Source organism: Zophobas morio, unplaced genomic scaffold, assembly GCF_036711695.1.
Source record: "Zophobas morio isolate AGI-343-1 ecotype UQ-CSIRO unplaced genomic scaffold, CSIRO_AGI_Zmor_V1 ptg000012l, whole genome shotgun sequence".
NCBI lineage: Eukaryota > Metazoa > Arthropoda > Insecta > Coleoptera > Tenebrionidae > Zophobas > Zophobas morio.
The window spans coordinates 10,710,424-10,736,355 of NW_026972117.1; the positions used below are offsets into that span (position 1 = coordinate 10,710,424).

General features: G+C 31.8%; 1 protein-coding gene across 5 annotated transcripts in view; it reads right to left on the reverse strand.

The window, feature by feature from the left end:
* LOC135127768 (potassium voltage-gated channel protein Shaker) overlaps nt 1–25,932 on the reverse strand; it is an 843,060-nt gene that overhangs the window by 185,680 nt on the left and 631,448 nt on the right. Inside the window, exon 1 of one of the 5 annotated variants that reach the window (XM_064054371.1) lies at nt 22,720–22,777. The exons of the other annotated variants lie outside the window; for them this stretch is intronic. Coding sequence (XP_063910441.1) covers nt 22,720–22,745 — 26 coding nt within the window. The 5' untranslated portion in view covers nt 22,746–22,777. Of the gene's footprint in view, nt 1–22,719; nt 22,778–25,932 lie in introns of those variants that run through there. 5 annotated transcript variants of the gene reach the window in all.

Consider the following 25,932-nt stretch of genomic DNA (forward strand, 5'->3'; position numbering starts at 1 on the left):
CAGAAATTGGGTTTTAGTTGAGAGAAAATGAAATTATTATATTATTAAATATTAAAATAACTATTTTTGGCGTTTTTCTATTTTAGAGTGGTATAAATGATATTGTTACGACGTACGGGTGATTAAAATCCGGCGTAGGTAAAACTCAACAATTTATTCCTTAATAACTCGAATTACACGACTAACTATTACGTACAAAATAACTTTACAACTTAAATATTTCAGCGATCGAGCTCTTTCTCGAATTGGGTATTCGCGACTTCCGCTTCCAGGCTTTTCGAGAGTTTTTCTGGACCCGTCGCGACATCCGCTTGCATCCGCGCTGCCGGTGAGTCATACTACGAGAAGAAACGCGTACACACTAGAAGACCCATAGGTGTCGTACTGGGGCGGCGTATGGGTTTATTTCGCAACAATATATTATTATTGGACCATCTTGATAAAAAAAATACTCCTACGATAAGTCGATTAAGTGGGGGTTGACAACTTAAAAATAAAGTTTAAAATTAATGACACAAAATTATAAAAAACGGGTAAAGTGTGTATGTGAATTGACGGTAATTTTTAAAATTAGATCATTTTCAATACACTCCTAAAACTTCATTGTTTTTATTCGAAAATTGTCAAAATAGGTAATAAATAGAAAGCGTATTTAGAGATTAATTTTTTATTCATAAAATTAATTATGTTATAGTTTTACTTCCTGAACAAAGAAAGTATTGTGATCGGATCCACCCTGAGGATGACCACTTTCGTGTTTTCCCGACGTTTCGTGACCCCAGTGTCCGAAAAGTAGGTCTCCCGTTTCCGTTTGTCTGTCGATTTTTTTTAGACAGAAACTACTGGACCGATTGTTGTCCAAATTTATATCTGTTTTAGGAACATTGTGTAGACGGAAAAACCCTGACCAACAATGTGATAACGTCACTTTCCAATTCTGCATAGTAAATATTGTTTACGTTTTTGTGGTTTATGAACCCGCCTTGATTTTTAACCCTAGTCATCCAGATTTTCAGAATTTAACTTGGCATCGACAAAACCCAATGCTCTACCAACGATTTATACGTCTATTCTAAATTAATCCTGTCTAAAATGTGCAAAGTATTATGAGTTTATCTATCAATGCATTCATATTTTTTCAAATTACTTATACAGGTTGACTAAAAAAAAAAATAATCAATTAGAAATTCGTTTTCAACATTTTATTGGAAATCTCTAAACCATGTGGCAGGAATTTTTATTCCACCATTGAATACAACTTTTTATTCCTAAAATACGTTCTTGTTTAACTTTCGGGATTTTTGACGGATAGCCTAATTTAGGCATTATACGGCCACATTTTCGAAGTATTTTCGTGAAACACATTTATACGAGGTGATCAAAAAACGGGGAAAAGCTCGATGGTAGAAATTTAAGAATGCTCTGAAGAATTCGAATAAAATAGTTAAAAACAATTCCTGAACAAATTTTTGAAAATAGATTTGACAGTCAAAAATTTCAATCAGAATTATTTTTTTTATTTTATTTTAGCAAATTATTATTAAATTATTAATAAGTAATTATTTAGCGGTCTATTGGACTCGTAGTTGATTAAAACAAAACAGAATCACAAAACTGGTTGTTTAGCTTTGAATTTTGATATTTTCAAAAGTTTGGTTTAGGCATTTTTTAACCGGTTTTTCGAGTTATTTACAGCCTTCTTGAGAACGTACTATCGCACGCAAAAGTATTGTTGGTACCCAACAGCGAGGGGTATTAAGCTGCTCCGCCGCCTCTCTGCGGGTTGCCATAATCTCCTAAACACTCAGGTAGAATAAAATGGACAAGGACTAAAGTTTTCTTGCTTGATTACAGAAACTGTGTTGTAGTATCACACAATAAAATATTTTCAACTCAGAAAGTACTTTTCTTAAGATAAAAGTGAATCAATGGAGTTTAAACAAACAACCGCCACATCTGTACAAATCATTATTTCTAACTTAGTGAGAAATCCAATAAACTGACGAATATTGACATTTCGAAAATAATACAATATGAAACCTCGGAATGAAAGATATAAAAATTATCTTTTTTTTATTTGTTACAGATTAGTTCTTTTCCAAATATCTGACAACATTTCGCAGTACTTTCGGGTACTTTGAATACTATAACGTTATATCTGTTCACACCGAAAAGCTATTTCTACAGAACTTCCCTCGCCCTTGAAGTATAGTCCAACAAATTTCGTTTCTTTAAAAAAATATAAAATTTGATTAAGATGCGGTTTTTGTTTGAATTATATTTAAAGTAGATGACCAACAGAAAGACTGCTTTTGGCAAATGACATACCTTCCAAGAAAATATAGGGCGGGTGGGCGGGGCTAGTATTTGATAAGATAATACTGTTTTCGGCACTTTTGACATGTTCAAACATTTTTCATCTATTTGCAAAAATCATCTTCGGCTTCGGAAATTTCTACCTTTTTTCCAAATTGCTAATTGAAATATAGCAATTTTTAAAGTTTCGTTAAAATTTTGTAGATAATAAAGGAAATTGTTATTAATTTTTCGTTCACAAGAATACAATTGTTTCAAGAATGTACTTTGCGGTTTTTATATATTCACAGAAATGTTTAAAATGTGTTTATTTGGGACAATCCAGAAGTCAGGACACGTCAGGTCAAAGCATGAAATAAGAAATAAATTTTATAGCGGATATCTATAACAGAAAGGTTGCGATTAGTGCTTTTTTTACTTTTTTAACATCTTAGATTCTATTATTATTAGTTTCCACTCCCACTCAACAGAAGAACATAATTAGCCCCGCCCACCCACCCTGTCTCCTTTTCAGCGACTGATTTTATCCGAACTGAATTGATTTTGATGTTAACCTGAATAGAAGAATTTCATTTTTGAAAAAGTGGCTTAAAAATTGTCAGAAAATTCAGGGATATAGATCTCGACGTGCTGATTCCAAAAATATAGCGTGTTTAGGGTCACCGAGCAATATTTTCGAGATATTCGTATATTTCGAAAGAATTCGACTATTAGCACGTTCCGATAACAAGCATCTGCGTTAAAAGAAAATGAAATTTTATTGATTTTGTCTCCTCAACGCAGAGGAGAAGCAAATTAACTAAATGAGCATAGCAGTTTTTTTCCTAAAAAAATCACCCTGTATTGAAGTCTTGCACGAAAGCCTTTGGTAATAAAATACTGTTATTTGTAATTATTTTCTAACATTTTTTCTGTACTGTTGACATTAAAAAATTAAACTAAACGAAATCACTCAAAATCATTATAAAAATAGGAAATACGTCCACACAGCTTTTAATTAAGTTAATTATGATACGATTTCATATCAACCAATTTTTATTTGTTGTTAAAATTTGGTAGTCGCTTAGATATCTGATTCAGCTGCAATTAATTAAAATAAAAAAAGTATTTAGAGATATCATTTTCAAATTCTGAATTTCTGTCCTTTTTAAAAACATGCATATGCAAAAGCACCACATTAAAAAAAATATCACTTTACACTTGAACGGCGAATGGTTCCATTTATAAGCTTTGCCGTCCAAAGTCTAATTAATTAGTGATTTTTATCTAAATGTGGCAACTGTTATGAATATTTACAAATATTCATTTTCTTGAAAACAATCACGAACGGCGTCAAGAGAGTATTAAAAAATTTTCAGCATGACTAATATAAATTTTGTGGCTCTCTACGAGTAACAGAAACTTTTGTATAGTTTCGAAACAAAAAAAAATAGTCAAGTCATACTTAAAAAAATTCGTTTTTTATTTTTTCTCAAATGAATGAAACAGAAAACTCTTGTTGACCAAGTCTTTATTAAAAATGACCCGGAAAAAATTTGGTCCCTCACAATCGATCAGAATCTGCACTAAAAAAACATTTTTTATCAAATTGTAAAACGCTGAGCACGACATTTTACACATTTCCCTCTAAAGTCCGTCATTCAGGACTGAAAACCCGTCGAAAATCGAATTTCCCCTAATTAATCGAACGTCCAATTTGTTCAATTAATAATTATTGTCCAGTCGGCTGCAGGCCTCGTCGTAAACATCATTAACTTTAAAAAATGACAATGAACAAGATCAATAACCACGATAAAAAGGTCTTCGATGCGGACGCGTTAATTATAAACCAGCCAGCGCGCACACACGTGGCGCCTAACCCTCATTAAGCATAAAATTATTAACACTCAATTCACAAAAGTATCCCGCTCTAACTAAAAAATCTAAAATTCATGTTCGTGCAGCCGCTAACAGGATTCCGTTGTGATTTTTGCACACGCTTTTCCACTCGACTCGTCAAACATTTTTGAGGCTTCGAGGACCGTCGAGAGGGTCAACTCACCAATTTGCATTAATTCGCTTTGGATACTATTTGGAGATGTTAATATTGACTTTCTTTGGAAATAACGGTCTAATCGATCCCCCTGTGTGGTTTTAGGCCGGGAAGCATGAATGGCAGGTGGCGTCCATATAAGTTGGGAGCTTGTTACGTAACCTATTCACAGCTGTTCGGGAAAAGTTTCGACATAATTTTCTAGACTTGCTTGTCTGACATTAAAGTGAGGCCGGACGAAATCAATTCGTGGAACTTTTTTAGTGTTTCTTATTTCCACTTGTGCTACAAAAGTGCCTAAATAAATTTGCTCGAGCAGCGGAAACATCGAAGTTCTTGTAGCGTTCTTTAACTTTCACAAAGTAATAATAAAAAAAAATTTAGAAAATTTCGATTTACGGTTGAATGTAGTCACGTTATTTTGTACAGGATGTTCTCGCCAAAAACAGTAATCCTGCTGAAGCACTTTGACGAAGTTTAAATCCGCTCCTGTATAGATGGAATAATTAGATGTTACGTAATCCCGGATGCATCCAAGACTCTCTACCAAGTAAATTACGATCCACTTACAATATCTCTCTATAGAGTCAAGCACACCCCATATTTGAAAATCACATTGTTTGTAAAACACGAACACAAGCATCCCTATATGCTCCAAACTGCATCTAAAGTAGGAGTAAATCAAATTTAAGCCCGAACTTAAATGTATATCAAGGAAAGAGAATACATAAAGCTGCTGTATTCCGCTCAGAAAGGATGTTAAACGTGTCACGGTATCGTTCTGCTGGAATATACGTATTCGAGTGAAAATTTTTGTTGTTCCGTTTTTTGTTTGATTCGAAGGAAAAGGTGTTGACAAGCCGGGATTAAAGGATGAAGTAGATGTAATTATCTGGTTCATTAAGGTGAACGGGAGTTTGCCTTTAAAAGGTTACAAAAGGTCAAACGGGTTTACTCCAAGCGATGTTTGTAATCAAAAGCATAAAAAATTTAATATACGCATATATCAACAAACGCCGGCGAAATTTATAATGGCGAGGTTTTTATTTCAAGGAAGTTAGATTTTCCCTTTGTTCTCTTTGTGACGATTTTTAAATATCATGGGTCAAATGATGTCGTCTTCGGGGGAAAATGGGGAGTTATTAAGTTGTTTCGCGTTGGCGCCCCATACAGGGGGAGAATTTATTTTTTCATTAATTTACAGCTTTTTTTAGTAGTGGAAAAATTGTGCTAAAATAAGTTTTGAATCCATATTTTAACAGCAGAGTGTGAAAATGACAATTTTCTCAAAATCGAAATTTTCGACGTGAGCAAGTTTTTATAAAAATGAAACAATCAAAGACAACAAATTTTCAAAAATCCATAGTCGTTGTTGATGGCATTTTTAATGTTATTTAATTCAATAATAAATATGTCTATATATCGTAAAGTCTTTTTGTTAGATAACTGTCAAATTTAAATAATTATATTTAATAAAGAAAAATCTCTTATTTTAGATTTTTTTGTTCTTCTGAGCAATAAAAAACACGATCAAAAACAGCCATGAATTTTGGATAGTTGGTCTTTGATCATTGCATTTTCAACTCAAACTATCAACAATCAACGACGAATTTTCAAAAATCCGTGGTTGTTGTTGATCGTGTTTCTAGTGACCATGTTATTTTAATATAGAGGGAATTTCTGATCTAGTCACCTAGGAATTTAGTGATAACACAAATTTGGCCGAAAACTAGGTCGCAACTTGACACAGAATATGAAAAAAAAAATACGATTTAGTTACTACACAACTCGTGTGTTCTAAGAGACCACCTACGTAATCTACTGACGTAATGGGCAGCGAAAACTAGATTAGCAATTTAAAAAATCACACGGTATGAGGTACCATAATGATAAATCCTACTTTTATGATTTTTGATAGTGATATGCCAAAAAGTATTTTTTTTTAAATAAGTGGAAAATGAAAATAATTTCAATATTTATTAAAAAAATCACTTTAGAATAGAGCTTACGTCTACCCATAAAAAATTAAAAAATACGATCAAAGGTAGCCATGGATCCTTGATAGCTTTGATCGTCAAAATTTCAAATTGACGGTATCTGACTAGACGAAAATTCTATCAAAGAAAAATATTCAAAATTCTGTGGTTGCTTTTGATCTTGCTTTTTATTGCCCTCAGTATTTAATGTCTGGTGTTTTTTTAATTTAGCTAAGAATTTGTTGACGAGAAAATTTTGGCTGAAACGTAGGTCGCAATTTGACAAAGAAAATGAAAAAACCACAACACGAGTTGTATGTTCTAAGAAACGACGTACGTAATTTGGTGACGTAATGGTCAGCGAAAACTATATCAAAAATTTTATAAAGTAATATATATATTCTTAAATACCTAGGAAATTTAAATCATTCTAATAGGTAATACGTATTTAATAAAAAAAATCTGCGTTACTTCCGATTTTACCAAAATCTATACATTTTAATTTAGAATTTATAAGCACCGAGAAACCAATCAAAAGTATGATCAAAGGCAGCCATGAATTTTTGACAGTTTGTCTTTGATCGTTTCATGTTCAACTAAGACTTTCAAATTGACATTAATCCGAGGCGACGAAAATTCTACTAAAGAAAATTCTTCAAAAATCCATGGCTGCCTTTGATCGTTTTTTTATTGTTTTTGGTATTTTAATATGAAATAACATAATAATAAGTCCCACTTTTACAATTTTTTGATAGTGATATATTAAAAAGTAATATTTTCTTTAATAATTGTCAAATTTTAATAATTGTAATATTTAATAAAAATAATCTGTTACTTCAGATTTTATGAAAATCTAGAAATTTTAGTGTAGAACTTATAAGCAGCGAGAGAGCAACAAAAACACGATCAGAGACAGTTATGAATTTTTGGCAGTTTGTCTTTGATAGTTTTGTCCAACTAAGACTTTCCAATTGGCAGTAATCTGACGAAATGAAAATTCTATCAAAGAAAAATCTTCAAAAATCCATGGGACTCTTTGATCGTGTTTTTATTGTTCTTGGTATTTTAAGTATTTTAATATGAGGTAACATAATACTAAATCCTAATAGTACAATTAGTCATATTATATTAAACGGTAATAACGGGTGATCATAAAATTTTCAGATTAGAGTTGGCCACGGAAATATTTGTCATGTCTTTGATTAAACTGCAAATGTCAAAAAATCAAATTTTTGAATTACAAATGAGGTTCTGCATGACATTTGCAGTTTGATCAAAGACATGATAAATATTTCCATGGCCCACTATAATCTGGAAATTTTTTGATGACCTGTTATTTTTCTAAGTGACTGGCAGTTTTAAATAATTGTAATTTTTAATAATAAAAATTGTATTACTTTAGATTTTACCAAAATTATACATTTTAATTTAGAACTTATAAGCACCGAGAACCCAATAAAAATATGATCAAAGGCAGTCACGAATCTTTGACAGTTTGTCTTTGATCGTTTCATGTTCAATTGAGACTTTGAAATTGACAAGAATCCGAGACGAAAATTCTGTCAAAGCAAATTCTTCAAAAATCCATGGCTGCCTTTGATCGTGTTTTTATTGTTTTTGGTATTTTAATATGAGGTAACATAATAATAAGTCCCACTTTTACAATTTTTTGATAGTGATATATTAAAAAGTAATATGTTCTTTAATAACTGTCAAATTTTAATAATTGTAATATTTAATAAAAATAATCTGTGTTACTTCAGATTTTATGAAAATCTAGACATTTTAGTTTAGAACTTATAAGCAGCGGGAGAGCAACAAAAACACGATCAAAGACAGCTATGAATTTTTGACAGTTTGTCTTTGATAGTTTTATGTCCAACTAAGATTTTCAAATTGGCAGTAATCTGACGAAATGAAAATTTTATCAAAGAAAAATCTTCAAAAATCCATGGGACTCTCAAATTACAAATAATAATTTCCATGGCCAACTCTAATCTGAAAACTTTTTGATCACCTGTTATTTTTCTAAGTGACTGGCAGTTTTAAATAATTGTAATTTTTAATAATAAAAATTGTATTACTTTAGAGCCTCGAATTTTTGACAGTGTGCCTTTTGTCATTTCATGTCCAACTAAGACTTTCAAATTGACAGTAATATAACGAAACGAAAATTCTATCAAAGAAAAAATTTTCAAAAATCCGTGGCTGTCTTTGATCGTGTTTTTTATTGTTCTTGGTATTTTAATATGAGGTAACATAATAATAAGTCCCACTTTTACAATTTTTTGACAGTGATAAATTAAAAAGTAATCTATTTTTAAATAACAGTCAAATTTTAATAATTGTAATATTCAATAAAAAAAAATTGTGTTACTTCAGATTTTAACAAAATCTATACATTTTAGTTTAGAAGTTATATTATAAGTATCGAGAAAGCAATAAAAAAACAATCAAACACAGCCGTAAATTTTTGACAATTTGTCTTTGATCATTTCATGTTCAACTAAGACTTTCAAATTGACGGTCATCTGCCGAGACGAAAATTATATCAAGGATAAATCTGAAAAGTTCATAGCTGCCTTTGACCATATTTTTATTCTTCTTGGTATTTTAATATGAGGGGCTATAATAATAAATCCTAATTGTACAATTTTTTGATATGGATATTACATTAAACGGTACTAACGGGTGTTCAAAAAGTTTTCAGATTAGAATTGGCCATGGAAATATTTGTCATATCTTTGATTAAACTGTAAATGTCAAAAAATCAAATTTTGAATTACAAATGAGGTTATGCATGGCGTTTACAATTTGATCAAAGACATGATAAATATTTCCATGGCCAACTCTAATCTGAAAACTTTTTGGCCACTCGTTATTTTTTTAAGTGACTGGCAGTTTTAAATGATTGTAATTTTTAATAAAAAAAATTGTGTTACTTCAGATTTTACCAAAATCGTATCAATTTTAGTTTAGAAATTATAAGCACCGTGCAAGCAATAAAAAATATAATCAAAGACAGCCTCAAATTTTTGACAGTTTGTGTTTGATCGTTTCATGTCCAACTAAGACTTTAAATTGACAGTAATTTGCCGAGACAAAAATATTCTATTAAAGAAAAATCTGCAAAAATCCATTGCTGCCTTTGACCATGTTTTTATTGTTCTTGGTATTTTACTTACTATTTTAGTAAGAGATAAAATAATAATAAATCCTAATTGTACAATTTTTTGATAGTGATGTTATACAGCGTGTTATTGAAAGGTACGTACAAAATAAAATCGGCAATTGGTCTCAAAGTATGGGTACTAAAATAAAAAAAAATCAGGTAAAAGTGTTCTCCTTTTAGAGATAAAAATTATTAAAAACTATGTCCAAATTCGTTGTACCCCTCTGATAAAAAGGTCATCTTTCGTTTCTATAGCAACAAAGGGATCTCTTATTTTTTTATTATCGTAACAGTTGCTAGGATTTACTAAAATAAATTAATTTGACCTATTTATCATTCAGTAGCGTCTAAAAAGGTTGGGTAGGGATTAATTTTCCCCTTATAATTTTGATAACACAAAATAAGTTTTTCAGGCTTCTTAGACTTCGCGAAGGACTGTCAATTTTTTTGTACGTACCTTTCAATAAAACCCTGTATTATACGGTAAATTTTTTCAAGTAACTGACAATTTTAAATAATGGTAATTTTTAATAAAAAAAAAATGTGTTACTTTAGAATTTTCCAAAATCTATACATTTTACTTTAGAACTTATAAGCACCGAGAAAGCAATAAAAAACTTGATCAAAGACAGTCTCGAATTTTTGACAGTTTGTCTTTGATCGTTTCATGTCCAACTAAGATATTTAAATTGACAGTAATCTGCCGAGACGAAAATTCTATCAAAGGAAAATCTTCAAAAATCCATGGCTGCCTTTGATCGTGTTTTTATTGTTGTTGGTATTTTAATATGAGGTAACATGATAATAAATCCCACCTTTACAACTTTTGGATCGTGATAAATTAAAAAAATAATGTGTTTTTAAATAACAGGCAAACTTTAATAATTGTAATATTTAATAAAAAAAAATGTGTTACTTCAGATTTTACCAAAATCTATACATTTTAGTTTAGAACTTATAAGCACCAGGAAAGCAATAAAAAACATGATCAAAGACAGCCGCGAATTTTGACAGTTTTAATATGAGGTAACATTATAATAAATCGTAATTATACAATTTTTTGGTATTGATATTATATTACACGGTAATTTTTAATAAAAAAAAACTGTGTTACGTTGGATTTCACCAAAATCGATACATTTTGCCAATAAAAAATAGGAGCAAAAACAGTCATGGATTTTTGAAAGTTTGTCTTTGATTGTTACATTTCCAAATGAATGGCAATCAAACGAGAAGATAAAATTGTTTCAAGGACCAACCTCCAAATGTCCTCGATTGTGTTTTTTATTGCTTTCTTGGTAGTTTCCGGTCTGATTATTATTTTTTTTTTTACGAAAATTGCCTTAAAAATCATCAATATTTTGGAATGCGCCTTTTTCACTCTGACTATTGACCTGTCAGGTATTACAAAATTAGGAAATTTTACAAAATCAAAATTACTTCAATAAATTTCCTTGACCAAATTCATTGCTTTCTGATAGTAGTAGTTAAACTTTACGTTATATATTTATTTAATTTTTTTTAAATATAGAAATTAGTTTGTTTGCTAATACATTTTTATGTTTGATTTTTGATATTTTTATACATTCGTTTTATATGTTGTCGTATACTATGAAACTAAAAAGAAATCATCATAAAATCTAGCTACAAAGATTGATAAAAACGGGGAAATATTTATCACATTTGTACCATTTTGCAATGATTTTTAAGTTTTAAAAATGAATTAAAAAAATGACAAAATTTACGCTTTAACAAGGAATCCGTAATTGTGTCTGTGAATTGTCTACTGTTAAAAAGTGTTTAGAAGCAAATAGAAATTTTTATTTTTTTGTCAAACCGCTACTTTCATTTCTAAGAAAAATTTTTTTTTTTAATTAATTAAGAAAATTTTGACCAATTTTAAATATTAACTTGTTCACATACCTATGTACTTTCGGTAAATGAAACCATTGTTTTAAAGCGGCTATCTGAATTTGGAAAATTACTATAAGTTGTGCTTTTTTTTATTCAAAAATAGTAGCAGTTCAAAAATTTAATCGACTAGTTGGAAAATACGCATTTCCTAAGCCTATTTTTCGTATTAGTTACAATTTCCAACATTTAAAACTAATCGAAGAGACCATCCACGTTTTTGACCCCTGGCCAAAGCCTCGCACAAAACCCCATTGTCGCCGAAAGTTGCCGCTACCCTATCCAACCAATTAAAATAACAAACACGGCTTTTACCATTCCAAACGACCGCCACAAAAAAAGTAGGTCAAGCTTATGGGAACAATATTTAAACGTTTATCGACTACTGCAACAACTATTTTTAGTATATTAAGCTAGCGCGTATCGTTAAATCAGAATATAGTATAAGGTAGCCCAGCCTAGTTAATCTGGCCGGATAGCCGCTACATCAAGTGAATTTATTTGATCCTTTAATGTTATCTCCTTCCCGGATTCCCGCGCCGCATCCGAGCTCCCGCCTTAGCTCCTCGACAATGTTTATATTAAAAACCATAAAAAAATCGCCAATACATAAACCCGGAGGATAAATCCCGACCTTTCCCCGAAATCCTGCGCCATCTGCTCACTTTTAATTGAATTTCGTGCCGAACCACCTGTAATGCAAATCAATTGTCTAACAGGTAGACAGACTTCTGCATGCCGCAGAATTGCGAAAGTCGTTAAAGTAAAATATTCATCGTGACAAGTACGTATTACGCGTTTCGGGGTTCGTTTAAATTCACTAATCGAAGCATTGAAAGCCGTAAATAGCGGCGACCTTTAAATATCACAAAAATTATTCAAAAACGGAATAAAGCCGTGAATAATGCAGCCAGAACAATGGAATTTTAGATACCGTCCCAACCGGCAAGGAAAAACTGGAAAAAGGGGATAGTCTTGGTAATTATTTTCCGATAATCTATTAAGGGGTCGGGGAGGGCTAATCGGATTTTTAATGCGGTTTTGGGCGTGAATGTAAAGCGTCTCGTTAAAACAACGACCTCATGCAGGACTGCGCCAAAAACGCGACCCCCGACTTTCCGGTCCCGTTTTTGAGACGCTAATAACTTTAATTAGCCGGTACAAGTCGGACGGCGATTTCCTGCCGTCTCGTGGTCGGCTGTTAAGTATAAATTACCTTGATTCCGCTGTAAAATCAATTAAATGATAGCACGCGTTTACACATTGCACCACCGAACTGAACAACTACAACAAACTCGCGATCAATTCTTTTTATTAAGTTTCCTTTATTGTTGTTATCGATTGTGGACTTTCCGAACCGAAGACGCCGAAAGCTCACTTCAAATTACCCGCGAACGCGAGCTTAAACACGCGAAAACTTTCGCACTCGAACTCCCGAAGTTGGCAAAGAGAAGGAAAAGAATTAGTATGAGTGACATCGAAGCAGGCCGTGATACAATGCAGTATCAGTGGTGGCTGGTAAAGGGGTGACGAAACACCACGACATGGTACGATGGTCGACGATCGGCCGCATGGCCAACTTGATATATTTGTTTTGTTCTTAAGCGAGCGCTTTAATGGCACAAGACATCGCGCTTTTGGTACCGTGCCAAAAAGCAGCCCTTGGTCCTTTGGCACCCTCCAATTTTCCCCGCTATAAATTTGGCGCTTTTTTCGACATGGCGCCGACAAGCCGCCACAACGTTTATTATCGATTTCATTAATATTTATTCTAATGTACTAGAGTCATTGTACCTCCAGACGGTCTCATTCAATATTCCTGACACTTGTCCACTTTTAATCCGCTAAATAGCCGCTGCGTCGGAATTACGGACACTCCGGAGCCACGTTGCCCCCTTCTCCCCTACGAAATTTCAGAAATCGACTTTCCAGTTTTTGTTTCGGTCCGACGCAGGCAGTTTGGCACGAATCCCAAATATTCCTTAATAATCTGATAAAATAAGCCATAAAATCCGTCGGTTTTGATGATACACAATTTATTTCGCAAACGTTGTAGAGATAGGTTTGGTAAATCCGGTTTATGGGAATTAGTGTAAACGGTTTTGGTTTTATGCAAAATACACGTGTTTCGGGGGTTTTTATTTTAAAGCAAACGATGCGAACGCGGCTTAATGAAGGGAAGCTCGTTGGGGGTGTAGCTTTAGGTTTCATGTGACTGTTATCTGATAACGGATGAGGGTAGATCATGGTCGGTGAGCACGTGGTGGCAAGGCAAGCGCAGTTGGCGGACGCAGGGGTTGGATGGACTCAAGTCAAGTGGATCGTAATGCCGAAGCTGTGGAGACTTTGATAGGGACATTTATGCTTTTTTTAAGCCAGAGAGATAAATAGTCGCCTATCCGAAAACCATATATTATTTATGTCCCACTATTGTCGTTTTTTGTTCGAAACTCCTACTAGAGAAGTTAAAGCATAAGAAAAAAGTGAGTGTGCTAGTCTTCACTGAATGTTCAACAAAATTCTAAGGTCTGATCGTGCTCCTTGGGGCGGTAGGACCGAATGTTCGGATGAGAAGACTAGCACAATTCCCACATTTTTAATAATTAGTTGTAAAAATGTTTAAGTCAAATTGTTGTTGCATTATAGACTGATCTAAACATATTAAATAACTTCAGAAACTTTATTTCCTAACTAACTAAACGCAACTATGCACGGCTTTGAGGAGCAGTGGAAACAAAGTTTAGAACTTGTGCATCACTTACGTTCGTGTAGATGGCATCCAGACGACAACGAAAGACGCTTTTTAAATTAAAAAAGAAATTTTAAGTATGATTCAAGGAAAGATATTATATCAAAACTAAAAAGTAAGCATTTTATTCGCCCGATCATTTCCAAAACTCTTCGAAGTAGGTCGAACTATTAATATTGCACCTAAAGAGTTTCAATCTCAAGTTTACTAAAAAGATTTGAAAGCGAGTGTGTTAATTAAATTTTAAGAAGGTTTTGCGAAACAGTGGTCTCTTAAAAGATTGAGGAAATCATAAATAAACCACTACGAACTCATTAATTTTGTACATGTAACAAACTTTGGCAAACTTTGGATGTATTTTGCTTGTTTTTTTTAATTAAACTGAGTTTTGTTGTTGTTTTCTCCAAACTTCAGAATGCTGACACTTGAACATTCCTCTTGTTTACATTTTTTTGCCGATTTTTAGGCAGCTTTGCCAAAACCTCAATTTTTCTGTAAACCATCAAATTTTTGACCTAGTTTGGAACACATTAGAAATTTACCTAAAATGTCTTTTTTTTTGTTGATTTGGACTTGCAGAAGTTATTTTTGGGCTTCATTTCTTCGAATCCTGTGAGTCGAAATTAACAAAAAAATCTCTAGATATTAATAATTTTTGGTAGTTCTTGAAAAAAGATTAAAAGTTTCAAAGTTGACTTAAAATTTACAAAAAACCTCTATGATATAGATTTCGACGAACTAATTCGAAAAGCATACTCTGTTAATAGTTTTAGAGCAAAATTTTCGAAGTATTCGGCCTGAAAGTCAAATTTTTTAAATATCCCATTAATGACCATGTCTCATTTCGGCGATTCTGGAAGAATGATTGAAACGTTACAAAAAATGAAGTCCAAAATAAATTCTGCAAGTCGAAATCAACAAAAAATCTGTTTAGATAATTTTCGAATGTTCTCCGAAAAAGGTAAAAAATGCAACCTTTTTTGGAGCACATTCAAAAATTACCTAAAGACAGTCTTTGTTGATTTCGATTCGCAGAACTTATTTTCGGTTCCATTTATTCGAAAATTGCAACCATTTTTTCAGAATCGCCAAAATGAAACATGATCATTTTTGGAAATTTTTAAAAATGTGATTCTCAAATTCAATATTTCGAAAATCTTGGCCTGGAACCATCAATAGGTTACGCTTTTCGAAACAGCTATTCGAGATCTATATGTCAAAATTTGTTGCAGATTTTTATGTAATTTTACTAAAACCACTCTCTTTGAAAAATAATTTTTGGCCTTTTTCGGAACACATTTGAAAATTGCCAAAACGTTTTTTTTGTTTATTTCGACTTCCAGATGCTATTTTAGGCTTCATTTCTTAGAATATTTCACCTGCAAGTCTAAATCAATAAAAAAATTCTTCAGGTAATTTTCAAAAGTGTTGGAAAAAGGATCAAACATTTTAAAATTATATAAAATAAATCTAGACGAGCTGACTGGAAAATCATTGCAAGAGTTTCGAAATATTCGGTTTCAAAATCATATTTTTAAAATATTCCAAAAATGACCATTTTACAATTTGGTGATTATGGAGAAATGCTTGAAATATTTGAGCAGATGAAGCCAAAAATAAAATTTTGTAAGTGGCGCAGACAAAAAATTGACCTTTTCGAGCATTTTCAAAATACCCTAGAGATTGTTTTTGTTCATTTCGATTTGCAGAATTTATTTTTGTCTTCATTTATTCGAAAATTACAGCTATTTTTCCAGATTCGTCCAAATTTAATATGGCTATTTCTGGAGTATTTTAAAAATTTGATTTTCAGACCATTTACGTTTCGAAAATTTTGCCTAAGTCCATCAACAGGTTTTTCGAAACATCACGTAGAGATCTGTATTTTAGAGTTTTTTGCGGATTTTACCAAAACCTCAACTCTTCTACCCTCTGCCTCGAAATGTGTGATCTTTTTTATTGTGGGCTTCATTTCTTTGAAAATTTTGATCATTTTTCCAAATCGCCAAAAACAAATATGGCCATTTCTTATGTATTTTAAAATTTTGATTTTGAAATCGAATATTTCGAAAATCTTGCTCTAGAACCATCAATAGGTTACGCTTTTCGAAATAGCTCGTCGAGATCTATATCTCCGAATTTTTTGCAAATTTTCTGTCACTCTCCTTGAAATTTAATTTTTGGCCTTTTTCGAAACACATTCGAAAATTACCAAAAACGTTTTTTTTTGTTGATTTCAACTGACAGGAGTCACTTTGGGCTCATTTCTCAGAATAGTTCACCTACAAGTGGAAATCAACAACAAAAATTTCTGAATTCGACAAAAATCAAAAATTTCAAAATTGCTTAAAAATCGAAAATTATATGATACAGATCGCGACGAGCTGATTCGAAGATCATTGATAGAATTTCGAAATATTGAGTTTCAAAATCATATTTTTAGAATATGCCAAAAATATTTCAATTTGGCGATTCTAGAGAAATTCTTGGAATATTTGAACAGCTGGAGCCGAAAACAAGTTTTCCAAGTCTAAATCAACAAAAAATTTCTTTAGATAATCTTCACATGGCTCATAAAACGTTAAAAAAGGGGCCGTAGACAGGAATTTTGCCCTTTTCCGAGCATTTTCAAAATTACCTATAGATTTATTTATTTCAAAAATTTGATTTTCAAACTAAATATTTCGAAAATCTTCTCGTACAGATCTATATCCAAAATCTCAATTCTTCTGTCTCTCGCCTTGAAATTTATGACCATTTTTTATTTTGGGCTAAAATTTCGATAATTCATCATCAGAATCGCCAAAAACAAATATGGCCATTTTTGGGATATTTTAAAAATTTGATTTTGAAACCGAATATTTAGAAAATCTTCGCCTGGAAGCATGATTTTTAGACAATTTTGCCAAAACTTCTAATTTATCTGAACTCACCGCTCCTTATGACACTTTTGACCTATTTCGAAACACATTCGAAAATTATCTAAAACGTTTTTTTTTTTTTGTTCATTTTGACTTGTAGAATTACTTTGGGTTTCATACCATCGAATATTCCAACCTTCAACTCATAATCAACCAAAAAATCTGTTTGACCCATTTTCGGAAAGATTGAGAAAGATCAAAAATTTCAAAGTTGATTGATCTCGGTTTCAAAATCAAATTGTTAAAATATTCCAAAAACAGTTGCAGCACATTTTGGCCATTTGGGAAAAAATGAAGTTTAAAATAACTTCTGCAAGTTTAAATCAACAAAAAAATCTTTTTAGGTAGTTTTTGAATGTTCTCCAAAAAGGGTAAAAAATTTCAGAACAGGGGGGTGTCAAAAATTTCACCTTTTTCCGAGCACATTCGAAAATTATCTAAGGATACTTTTAGTTGATTTTTTCCAGCCACTTTTCCAGAAGCGCCAAAATGGAACATGACTATTTTTGGAATATTTAAAAAATTCGATTCTCAAACTGGATATTTCGAAAATCTTGACCCTGAACCATCAATAGGTTTCCATTTTCGAAATAGCTCATCTATATGTCAGCAGAAGTTATTTTGGGCTTGAAATAAACAAAAAAATTTCTTTAGGTAATTGTCGAAAGTGTTTGGAGAAAGGTCAGAAATTTCAAAACTGCCTTAAAATCGAATATTCTGTGATATACATCCCGACGAGCTGATTCAAAAATCATTGCAAGATTTTCAAAATATCCCAAAAAAGATCATATTCCAATTTGGCAATTCTGGAAAAATGCTTGACATATTCGAACAGATCACGCCGAAAATAACTTCTGCAAGTCTAAATCAACAAAAAAATTTCTTTAGATAATCTTTACATGAGCTCATAAAACGTTAAAAAAGGGGGCGTAGACAGAAATTTTGCCTTTTTCCGAGCATTTTCAAAATTACCTATAGGTTTATTTATTTCAAAAATTTGATGTTCAAACTAAATATTTTGAAAATCTTCTCGTACAGATCTATATCCTCAACTCTTCTATCTCCCGCCTTGAAATTTATGACCATTTTTTATTTTGGGCTAAAATTTCGATCATTCATCATCAGAATCGCCAAAATCAAATATGGTCATTTTTGGGATATTTTCAAAATTTTATTTTGAAACGGAATGTTTAGAAAATCTTCGCCTGGAAGCATGATTTTTAGACAATTTTGCCAAAACTTCTAATTTTTCTAAACCTCCCGCTCCTTATGAAACTTTTGACCTTTTTCGGAACACATTCGAAAATTATCTAAAACGTTTTTTTTTTGTTCATTTCGACTTGTAGAATTACTTAGGGTTTCATATCATCGAATATTCCAATTTTCAACTCATAATCAACCAAAAAATCTGTTTGACTCATTTTCGGAAAGATCGAGAAAGATCAAAAATTTCAAAGTTGATTGATCTCGGTTACAAAATCAAATTGTTAAAATATTCCAAAAACAGTTGCAGCACATTTTGGCCATTTGGAAAAAAATGAAGTTTAAAATAACTTCTGCAAGTTTAAATCAACAAAAAAATCTTTTTAGGTAATTTCTGAATGTTCTCCAAAAAAGGTAAAAAATTTCAAAACGGGGAGGGTAAAAAATTTCACCTTTTTTCGAGCACATTCGAAAATTATCTAAATATACTCATAGTTGATTCCTTCCAACCATTTATCCAGAAGCGCCAAAATGGAACATTTTCATTTTTTGAATATTTTAAAAATTTGATTCTCAAACTGAATATTTCCAAAATCTTGACCCGGAACCATCAATAGGTTTCCATTTTCGAAATAGCTCGTCGTGATCTATATGTCAAAATGTTTTACAGCAGAAGTTATTATGGGCTCCATTTCTTAGAATATTTGACCGGTAAGTCGAAATTAACAAAAAAATTTCTTTAGGTAATTTTCGTAAGTGTTCGGAAAAAGGTAAAAAATTTCAAAATTGCGTCAAAATCGAATATTCTATGATGTTATAGATCCCGACGAGCAAGAGTTTCGAAATATTCGGTTTCAAAATCAGATTTTTAAAATATCCCAAAAAAGACCATTTTCCAATTTGGCGATTCTGGAAAAATGCTTGAATTATTCGAACAGATGAAGCCAAAAAATAACTTAAGGGGCTCAAACAAAAATTTAAACCTTTTTACGACCATTTTCCAAATTAATTAGAGATGTTTTTTGTTCATTTCAATTGGTAGAATTTATTTTCGTCTTCATTTACTCGAAAATTTCAACTATTTTTCCAGATTCGCCCAAATGAAATATATCTATTTCTGGAATATTTGAAAAATTTGATTTTCAGATCAAAAAATAAATCTTGGCCTGGTCAGGTTATGCTTTTCAAAAAAGCTCGTAGAGATCTATATCTTCGAATTTTTTACGGATTTTTGAACAACTCTACCAAAACCTCAACTCTTCTCTCAACTCTCAACTCCTGCCTTGAAACTTATGACCGTTTTTGAAACCGAACATTTCGAAAATCTTGGCCAGGGAATATGATTTTTAGACAATTTTGCCAAAGTTCCCCTTATGAAATTTTTGACCTTTTTAGAAACATTCAGAAATTACCAAAAAAGTTTTTTTGTTTATTTTGACTTGCAGAAGTTCGTTTGGGTTTTATTTCATCCAATATTCCAACTTGCAAGTCAAAATCAACCAAAAAAGTTGTTTCGCTCATTTTCGGAAAGCTCGAAAAAGATCAAAAACTTCAAAGTTGCCTCCTCAAAAAAAGCCTAAAAATCTGTGGTATAGATCTCGACCAGCTGATTTGAACGTCATAGCAAGATTTTCGAAATATTCGGTTTCAAAATCTTATTCTTAAAATATTCCAAAAACAGTGAGGGTACATTTTGGACGTTTGGGAGAAAAATCAATACAAAAATCTCTTTAAAATCCGACCATTTTTCCAGAACACCAAAATATGGCCATTTTTAGGTTTTCTAAAAAATTGATTTTGAAATTGAATATTTTAAAAATGTGGCGTAGGACCATGAACAGGCGCTGTCTTTCAAAATAGTTAGTTATCTCATAATTTTTTTCAAATTTTTAGGGAACTTTACCAAAACTGAAATTTTTCTATCTCCCCCCTTGAAATTTAATTTTTGACTCTTTTTTTGTTGTTTTCGACTTTCAGAACTTATTTTGGGCTTCATTTTTTAGAATACTTCACATATAAGTCTAAATTAACAAAACAAATTTTTTTAGGTAATTTTGGGAATTGTTCGAAAAAAGGCAAAATTTCAAAATTGTTTAAAATCCCGATGACATAAACATATTTCGGTGAGCTGATTCGAAAATCATTCCAAGAGTTTTGTAATACATATTCGGTTTCAAAATCATATTTGGCGATTTTGGAGACATTATTGAAATACTCGAACAAAAATTTGACTTTTTTCCGAACATTTTCAAAATCACCTTTTGTTCGTTTCGATTTGTAAAAATTTTTTGCGGCCTCATTTATTCCAAAATTACAACCATTTTTGCAGATTCGCCCAAACGAAATATAGCTATTTTTGGAATATGTATTTAAAAAATTTGATTTTCAAACCAAATATTTCGAAAATCTTGGCCTGGAACCACCAATAGATTACGCTTTTTGAAATAGCTCGTCGAGATCTATATCTCAGTTTTTTTTTGCAAATTTTGGGATAGGTTTACCAAAACCTCAATTTTCCAGTCTCCCTCTTTGAAATTTAATTTTTGATCTTTTTCAGAACACCTTCTAAAATTACCAAAGACGTTTTTTTTCTTTATTTTAACTTACAGAGTTGTGCAAGTCGAAAGCAACAACAAAAATTTCTGTGTTGGAAAAAAGGTAACAAATTTCAAAATTGCTTTAAAATCGAAAATTCTTTTAGATCCCGACGAGCTGATTTCCATCTTTCAATTTGGCGATTCTGGAGAAATGTTTGAAATATTCGAACAGCTGAAGTCGAAAATAACTTCTGCAACTCTAAATTGCCAAATGAGCTCCCAAAAACGTCAAAAATTTTCTAAGGTGGCGCAGACAAAAATTTGACCTTTTTCCGAGCATTTTCAAAATTATCTGGACTTTTTTTTCATTTCGATTTGCAAAATTTATTAATTTATTTTCGGCTTCATTTATTCGAAAATATCGCCAATTTTTCCAAATTTGTCCAAATGAAATATAGCCACTTTTGGGATATTTTAAAGTTTTGATTTTGAAACCGAATATTTCGAAGATTTTGGCCTTTTTCAGAACACATTCGAAAATGACCTAAAAATTTTTTTTTTTGAATTTGACCTGCAGAAGTTACTTTGGACTTTATTTCATGGAATGAAGTTTGCAATTCAAAATCAACCAAAAAATCTGTTTGTCATTTTCAGAAAGCTCCAAAAAGGACAAAAATTTCAAAGTTGCGTTAAAATCACTAAAATTCTGTGATATAAATCTCGACCAGCTGATTCGAAAATCATAGCAAGATTTTCTAAATATTCGGTTTCAAAATTAAATTCTTAAAGTTTCCAAAAATGGTAATATCTCATTTTTCTGCAACAAAAACAAAATGGCAATTTTTGGAATCTTTTAAAAATCTGATTTCGAAATTAAATATTTCAAAAATGTGGCCTAGAACCACAAGCAGGCGCTGTTTTTCGAATTACCTGGTCGAGATATAAATCCCAAAATTTCGATAATTAGATAAAAAATTACCTACCTAAAGAAATTTTTTAGAATATACAAAATATTGTGAAAGAAACAGGTTGTGTTTACGTGTGTTAATCAGTTTTTCTAAAATTTTCTTTTGCATACGTTAAAAATTTCTATAAAGATTTAACAATCACCGCAAGTAAAAAAAAAGGAATCAGGTTTGGCTCTAGTAATTTCCAACTCATGTTTTCGTCATTCAAATTTATTTTAATATAAAAATCAATCAACATTCTAGAAATTCTTTAATTTATTTCTATGTTATGTTGTGCCTAGAGAACAATATTAATAATAGAGCTAGAAAATCGGGAAAAATTCTAAGCGTCACCTTTTAGCGGACTCAAACGGCTCGCTACATTCTAAACAATATTTAATTTAGGATTAATTAAAATTTTAACTAAATATGTAACAATATTACGAAGTTATTTGTGATTATAAGTTTGAAAATTACGAATATATTTTCCACAAACCAAAAATGGATTAATTTTACAATCAATGACGAGATATATTAGACCAAACATCTTTAGGTCATCTGCAGACACTAACTGTCGGTCTCATGACACCCAATTTACAACTATTACCTCAACAGTTGCATTAGCAACATGTGTAATCAGGGTAATCAGATACTGCACACGTAGCCAGTAGGCTGAATATGACAGATAACTTCTAGCCATAACGGTACCATAAATTTTGTAACATTAATAAATCAGGCCTTATTACAACAATAGCGTTAATATTGCCCACCGTTTGTACAGCAAACTACAACGTCAGTTAACATATGCACGTAAAACAACATGCAAAATTGATTTTTATTTAAAATTATACCCATTCCTGCTCGCCAGATAACCTAATAAATTATAAGTTAAAGAGAACTCATACATAATATATATTCATGCATAAAATAAAACAATAAAAGCGAAAGAACGAACCCCTGAGAAGCACCGTTCTTCTCCATATTCTAAATTCTTAAACAACTGCACTGTCGAAATTACGAACAACATTTAAATGCGTTTGCCCTGTGTTATTATTAATGGCGTAAATTAAAATTAAACAACTAATTTTTGGTCCAAGGACTAAATAATTTCCTCATGGGAAAAACGTAATTATCGTATTTTTGGTTCTAGAGTCCCTTTACGTTGTCGTTCAAGGTTAACCACATCGTGTCGCTCTTGGAAAATATTCCGGTTTTGATGAATCGTTGATTTATTGAATACTCTAATATTGATATCGATGAAGTCACTTTGTGGAAAAACATGACGAATCTAATTGTTCTTACGTTCAAAGAATCACGCCGACTTCGACGAAATCCGTATTGATTGTAACACCGGAAAAATAAATCAATTAGTTTACCAGAAAACCCACATTATTTCGTAAACGATCTTTATAGTGTCGAATTAGATTGTAGTTAGTCAATATTTTAGCAAAGCGGCACTAGCCATAATAAATGAAAGCCGCATTGACCACGATCCATAAATCGGTCGCTTTTATGACCCTCTCGTTAAAACACTGAAACAAAATAAGCCATTCCATCGAAAAATATTAAGAGATAGTTTCTTTCTCCTCGCCGAGACTTTTATAACTGACATAACAAGGCCATAAATGGACACGTAAAACTTGGCGATAAATCTGAGAACAATTTATCAAAAATCAGCTTTCGTGCCAGCAAAGTTTTTCTAAAAGGAAACGTCAGCTTTGTCGTTTATCACTGCGTAATGCGTAACTAAACGCCGGTAATACCCGAAAACAGTCTTCGAGGTATCAGTTATGATGTTTGGCTTGATAACGAGATTGTTAATTTTCGTGTTGACGCGAGCCGATAGATTGCGATTAAAAAGGGATTTGCGAAATGGGTTTTTTAGCGGATTTCCAACCCTTGCGAAAATCTGGGTCAAAGTTGCCAAACTAAACTATCAAATAAAAAATATGTTACACCCGGGTTACGACGCGACGCTCCTACTGGAGACAGGATGTCTCTCGTTTTGAAGGGATTTATGATGCGTGCTTATAAGAGTTTTTCTTCTTGTATGATCCAGAAAAGGAGGCAGATGTGTGTTTCTTTTACAATATGGTGTATTTTTAATATGGTGTGTTCGGAACGTTAATCGAAAAATTTATTACCACTTACTAAATTTTGGCTCGCATGGTGGGAGTTTAGAGTAGGCGACTTACCTGGAAAAAAGAAACAGTAATTAGTAATCACGAAATGGCTAATAATTAGACAATACAAACCTGACAATGTTCACATGCGCTAATTTTAATGCACTAGTTATAAATAACGTAAATTTCTCTTTAAGGACACTTTAGACCAATGATATTAGATGAAGCAGTTTTAGAACAAAGGTCAACGCAAAAACCTAGCTTGTAATTTAAAGCACATAAATGTATATTTCGCTGAACTAATTTGGGGTTTAAACCCTTGCACATTGCCATTAAATTTAAAATTCACTTCTCTAATGGCCCAAATGCAATTTGCTAATGTACATTTAAGCCAAACTTGTGACATAAATAACAAACTGTACACACAGTGCTATAAAACTGTTTACAGATCTTGCGAGAGCGTTATCCCTTATTATCACTCTGAAAATAGGGCAACTTTTGTGAAAAATGTGGAATTTTTTAATCATCTAATTCAAAAGTACGATTTCTTACATGACTCTTTCTAGTTAGTGCTTTGATATAAAAATGAACCTCGACTAAATCTCACCAAAAGTAGCTTCTGACATTAATGTTCTCTTGACTCATTAATAAAAATAGATAACTCTCATTACTCACGATCTTATTACAGTTCCTGTAACGAATGTTGCAATAATTTTTCCAAAGCATTAAATAGTCTTTCGCCGAGTTTAAAAAATATGCACTCATCTGTGAAAATATTACTACTAGAGGCACTGCTAAACATTAAGGTGAAATGAACGATACAGTTATATAATCACGTAATAAATTTGTCAAAAGTTTGTTAAGTAGAATAATTAATTAGGAATTTTTTGTAAAACACTATCTAATTTACAACATTCTAGACGTTTCATAACTTCTAGAGCATGAAAAAGTAGGTCTGTCCTCTCTCGTCTGCGTCGTTTTTCATTAAACAGAAAATCGTCGAAATTACTACACCGATTGCTGTCAAATTTTAAATGTATGCTACAATATCGTGTATAATTTGATGACGTCATCTCAAAGTTTTACTTAGTACATGACACATAAATCTCACAAAATAACACACTCCTGTATTTGTAGTTTATGAATCTGCCTTGATTTTATTTGCTGTTATTGTAATATTCATTATCTCCAAAATGTATTTTTTTCTTATACATTGTGACTGACTTATTCGTATTTTAGCAGTCCATATGTATTTGTACTTTAAATAATAAGGATTATTTTAATTTTCTAATTTTTTCTAAGAAGTTACAGTGTACTTCAGGGGACGTAATAATCTTATCCCAATTGTTAGAAATTTCAAAAAATTCGAATTTCAGACCACTTGTTTGGAAAATTTTACTCAGTGACCACAAACACTCGATATTTATGGAATCAACACGTCGAGATCTAAATGCCAGAGTTTTTTGAGAAATTTTAGACAAGTTTTTTATGAAAAGAAAAATTACAATATGTAATTTCAGCTACTAACTTTACCCATTGCTTATTTTTAACTTATTTTTTCTTATCACATACCTATACTTTTCTTTCAACGTCATACTTAAAAACATGCTCCACATTACAGTTTCTTACAGAGAAATAAACATTTTGCAATTAAGCTCCGCCCCTCGACTCACGACGAATAAGAAAATTCATCACAAATGAAATGAAGGTGGGCGGGCGGGGTTTGTATTTTGCCTTTTTTTTTCTTATATGTACGTAGTTTTCTATTCACGACAAGAAACTGAACTGTTTTCAGTCTTTTGTTGTGAAAAGTATGTATATTATGAAGAAAAAAAAACGACAAATCATAAGCCCCGCCCACCCGCCCTGTCTCAGTTGTGACAATTTTTCTGCATCCGTTATCAGCAAAGAGGCGGAGCTTAAAAGGATTTTGCACCTTATTTTTCTAGAAATTTGAAAAATTAAAAAACAGAAATATTGAGGGTTTGAAACATTTGTAACACGAAAAATTAAAATATTGCGAAATTGAAGAATCAGAAAATTAA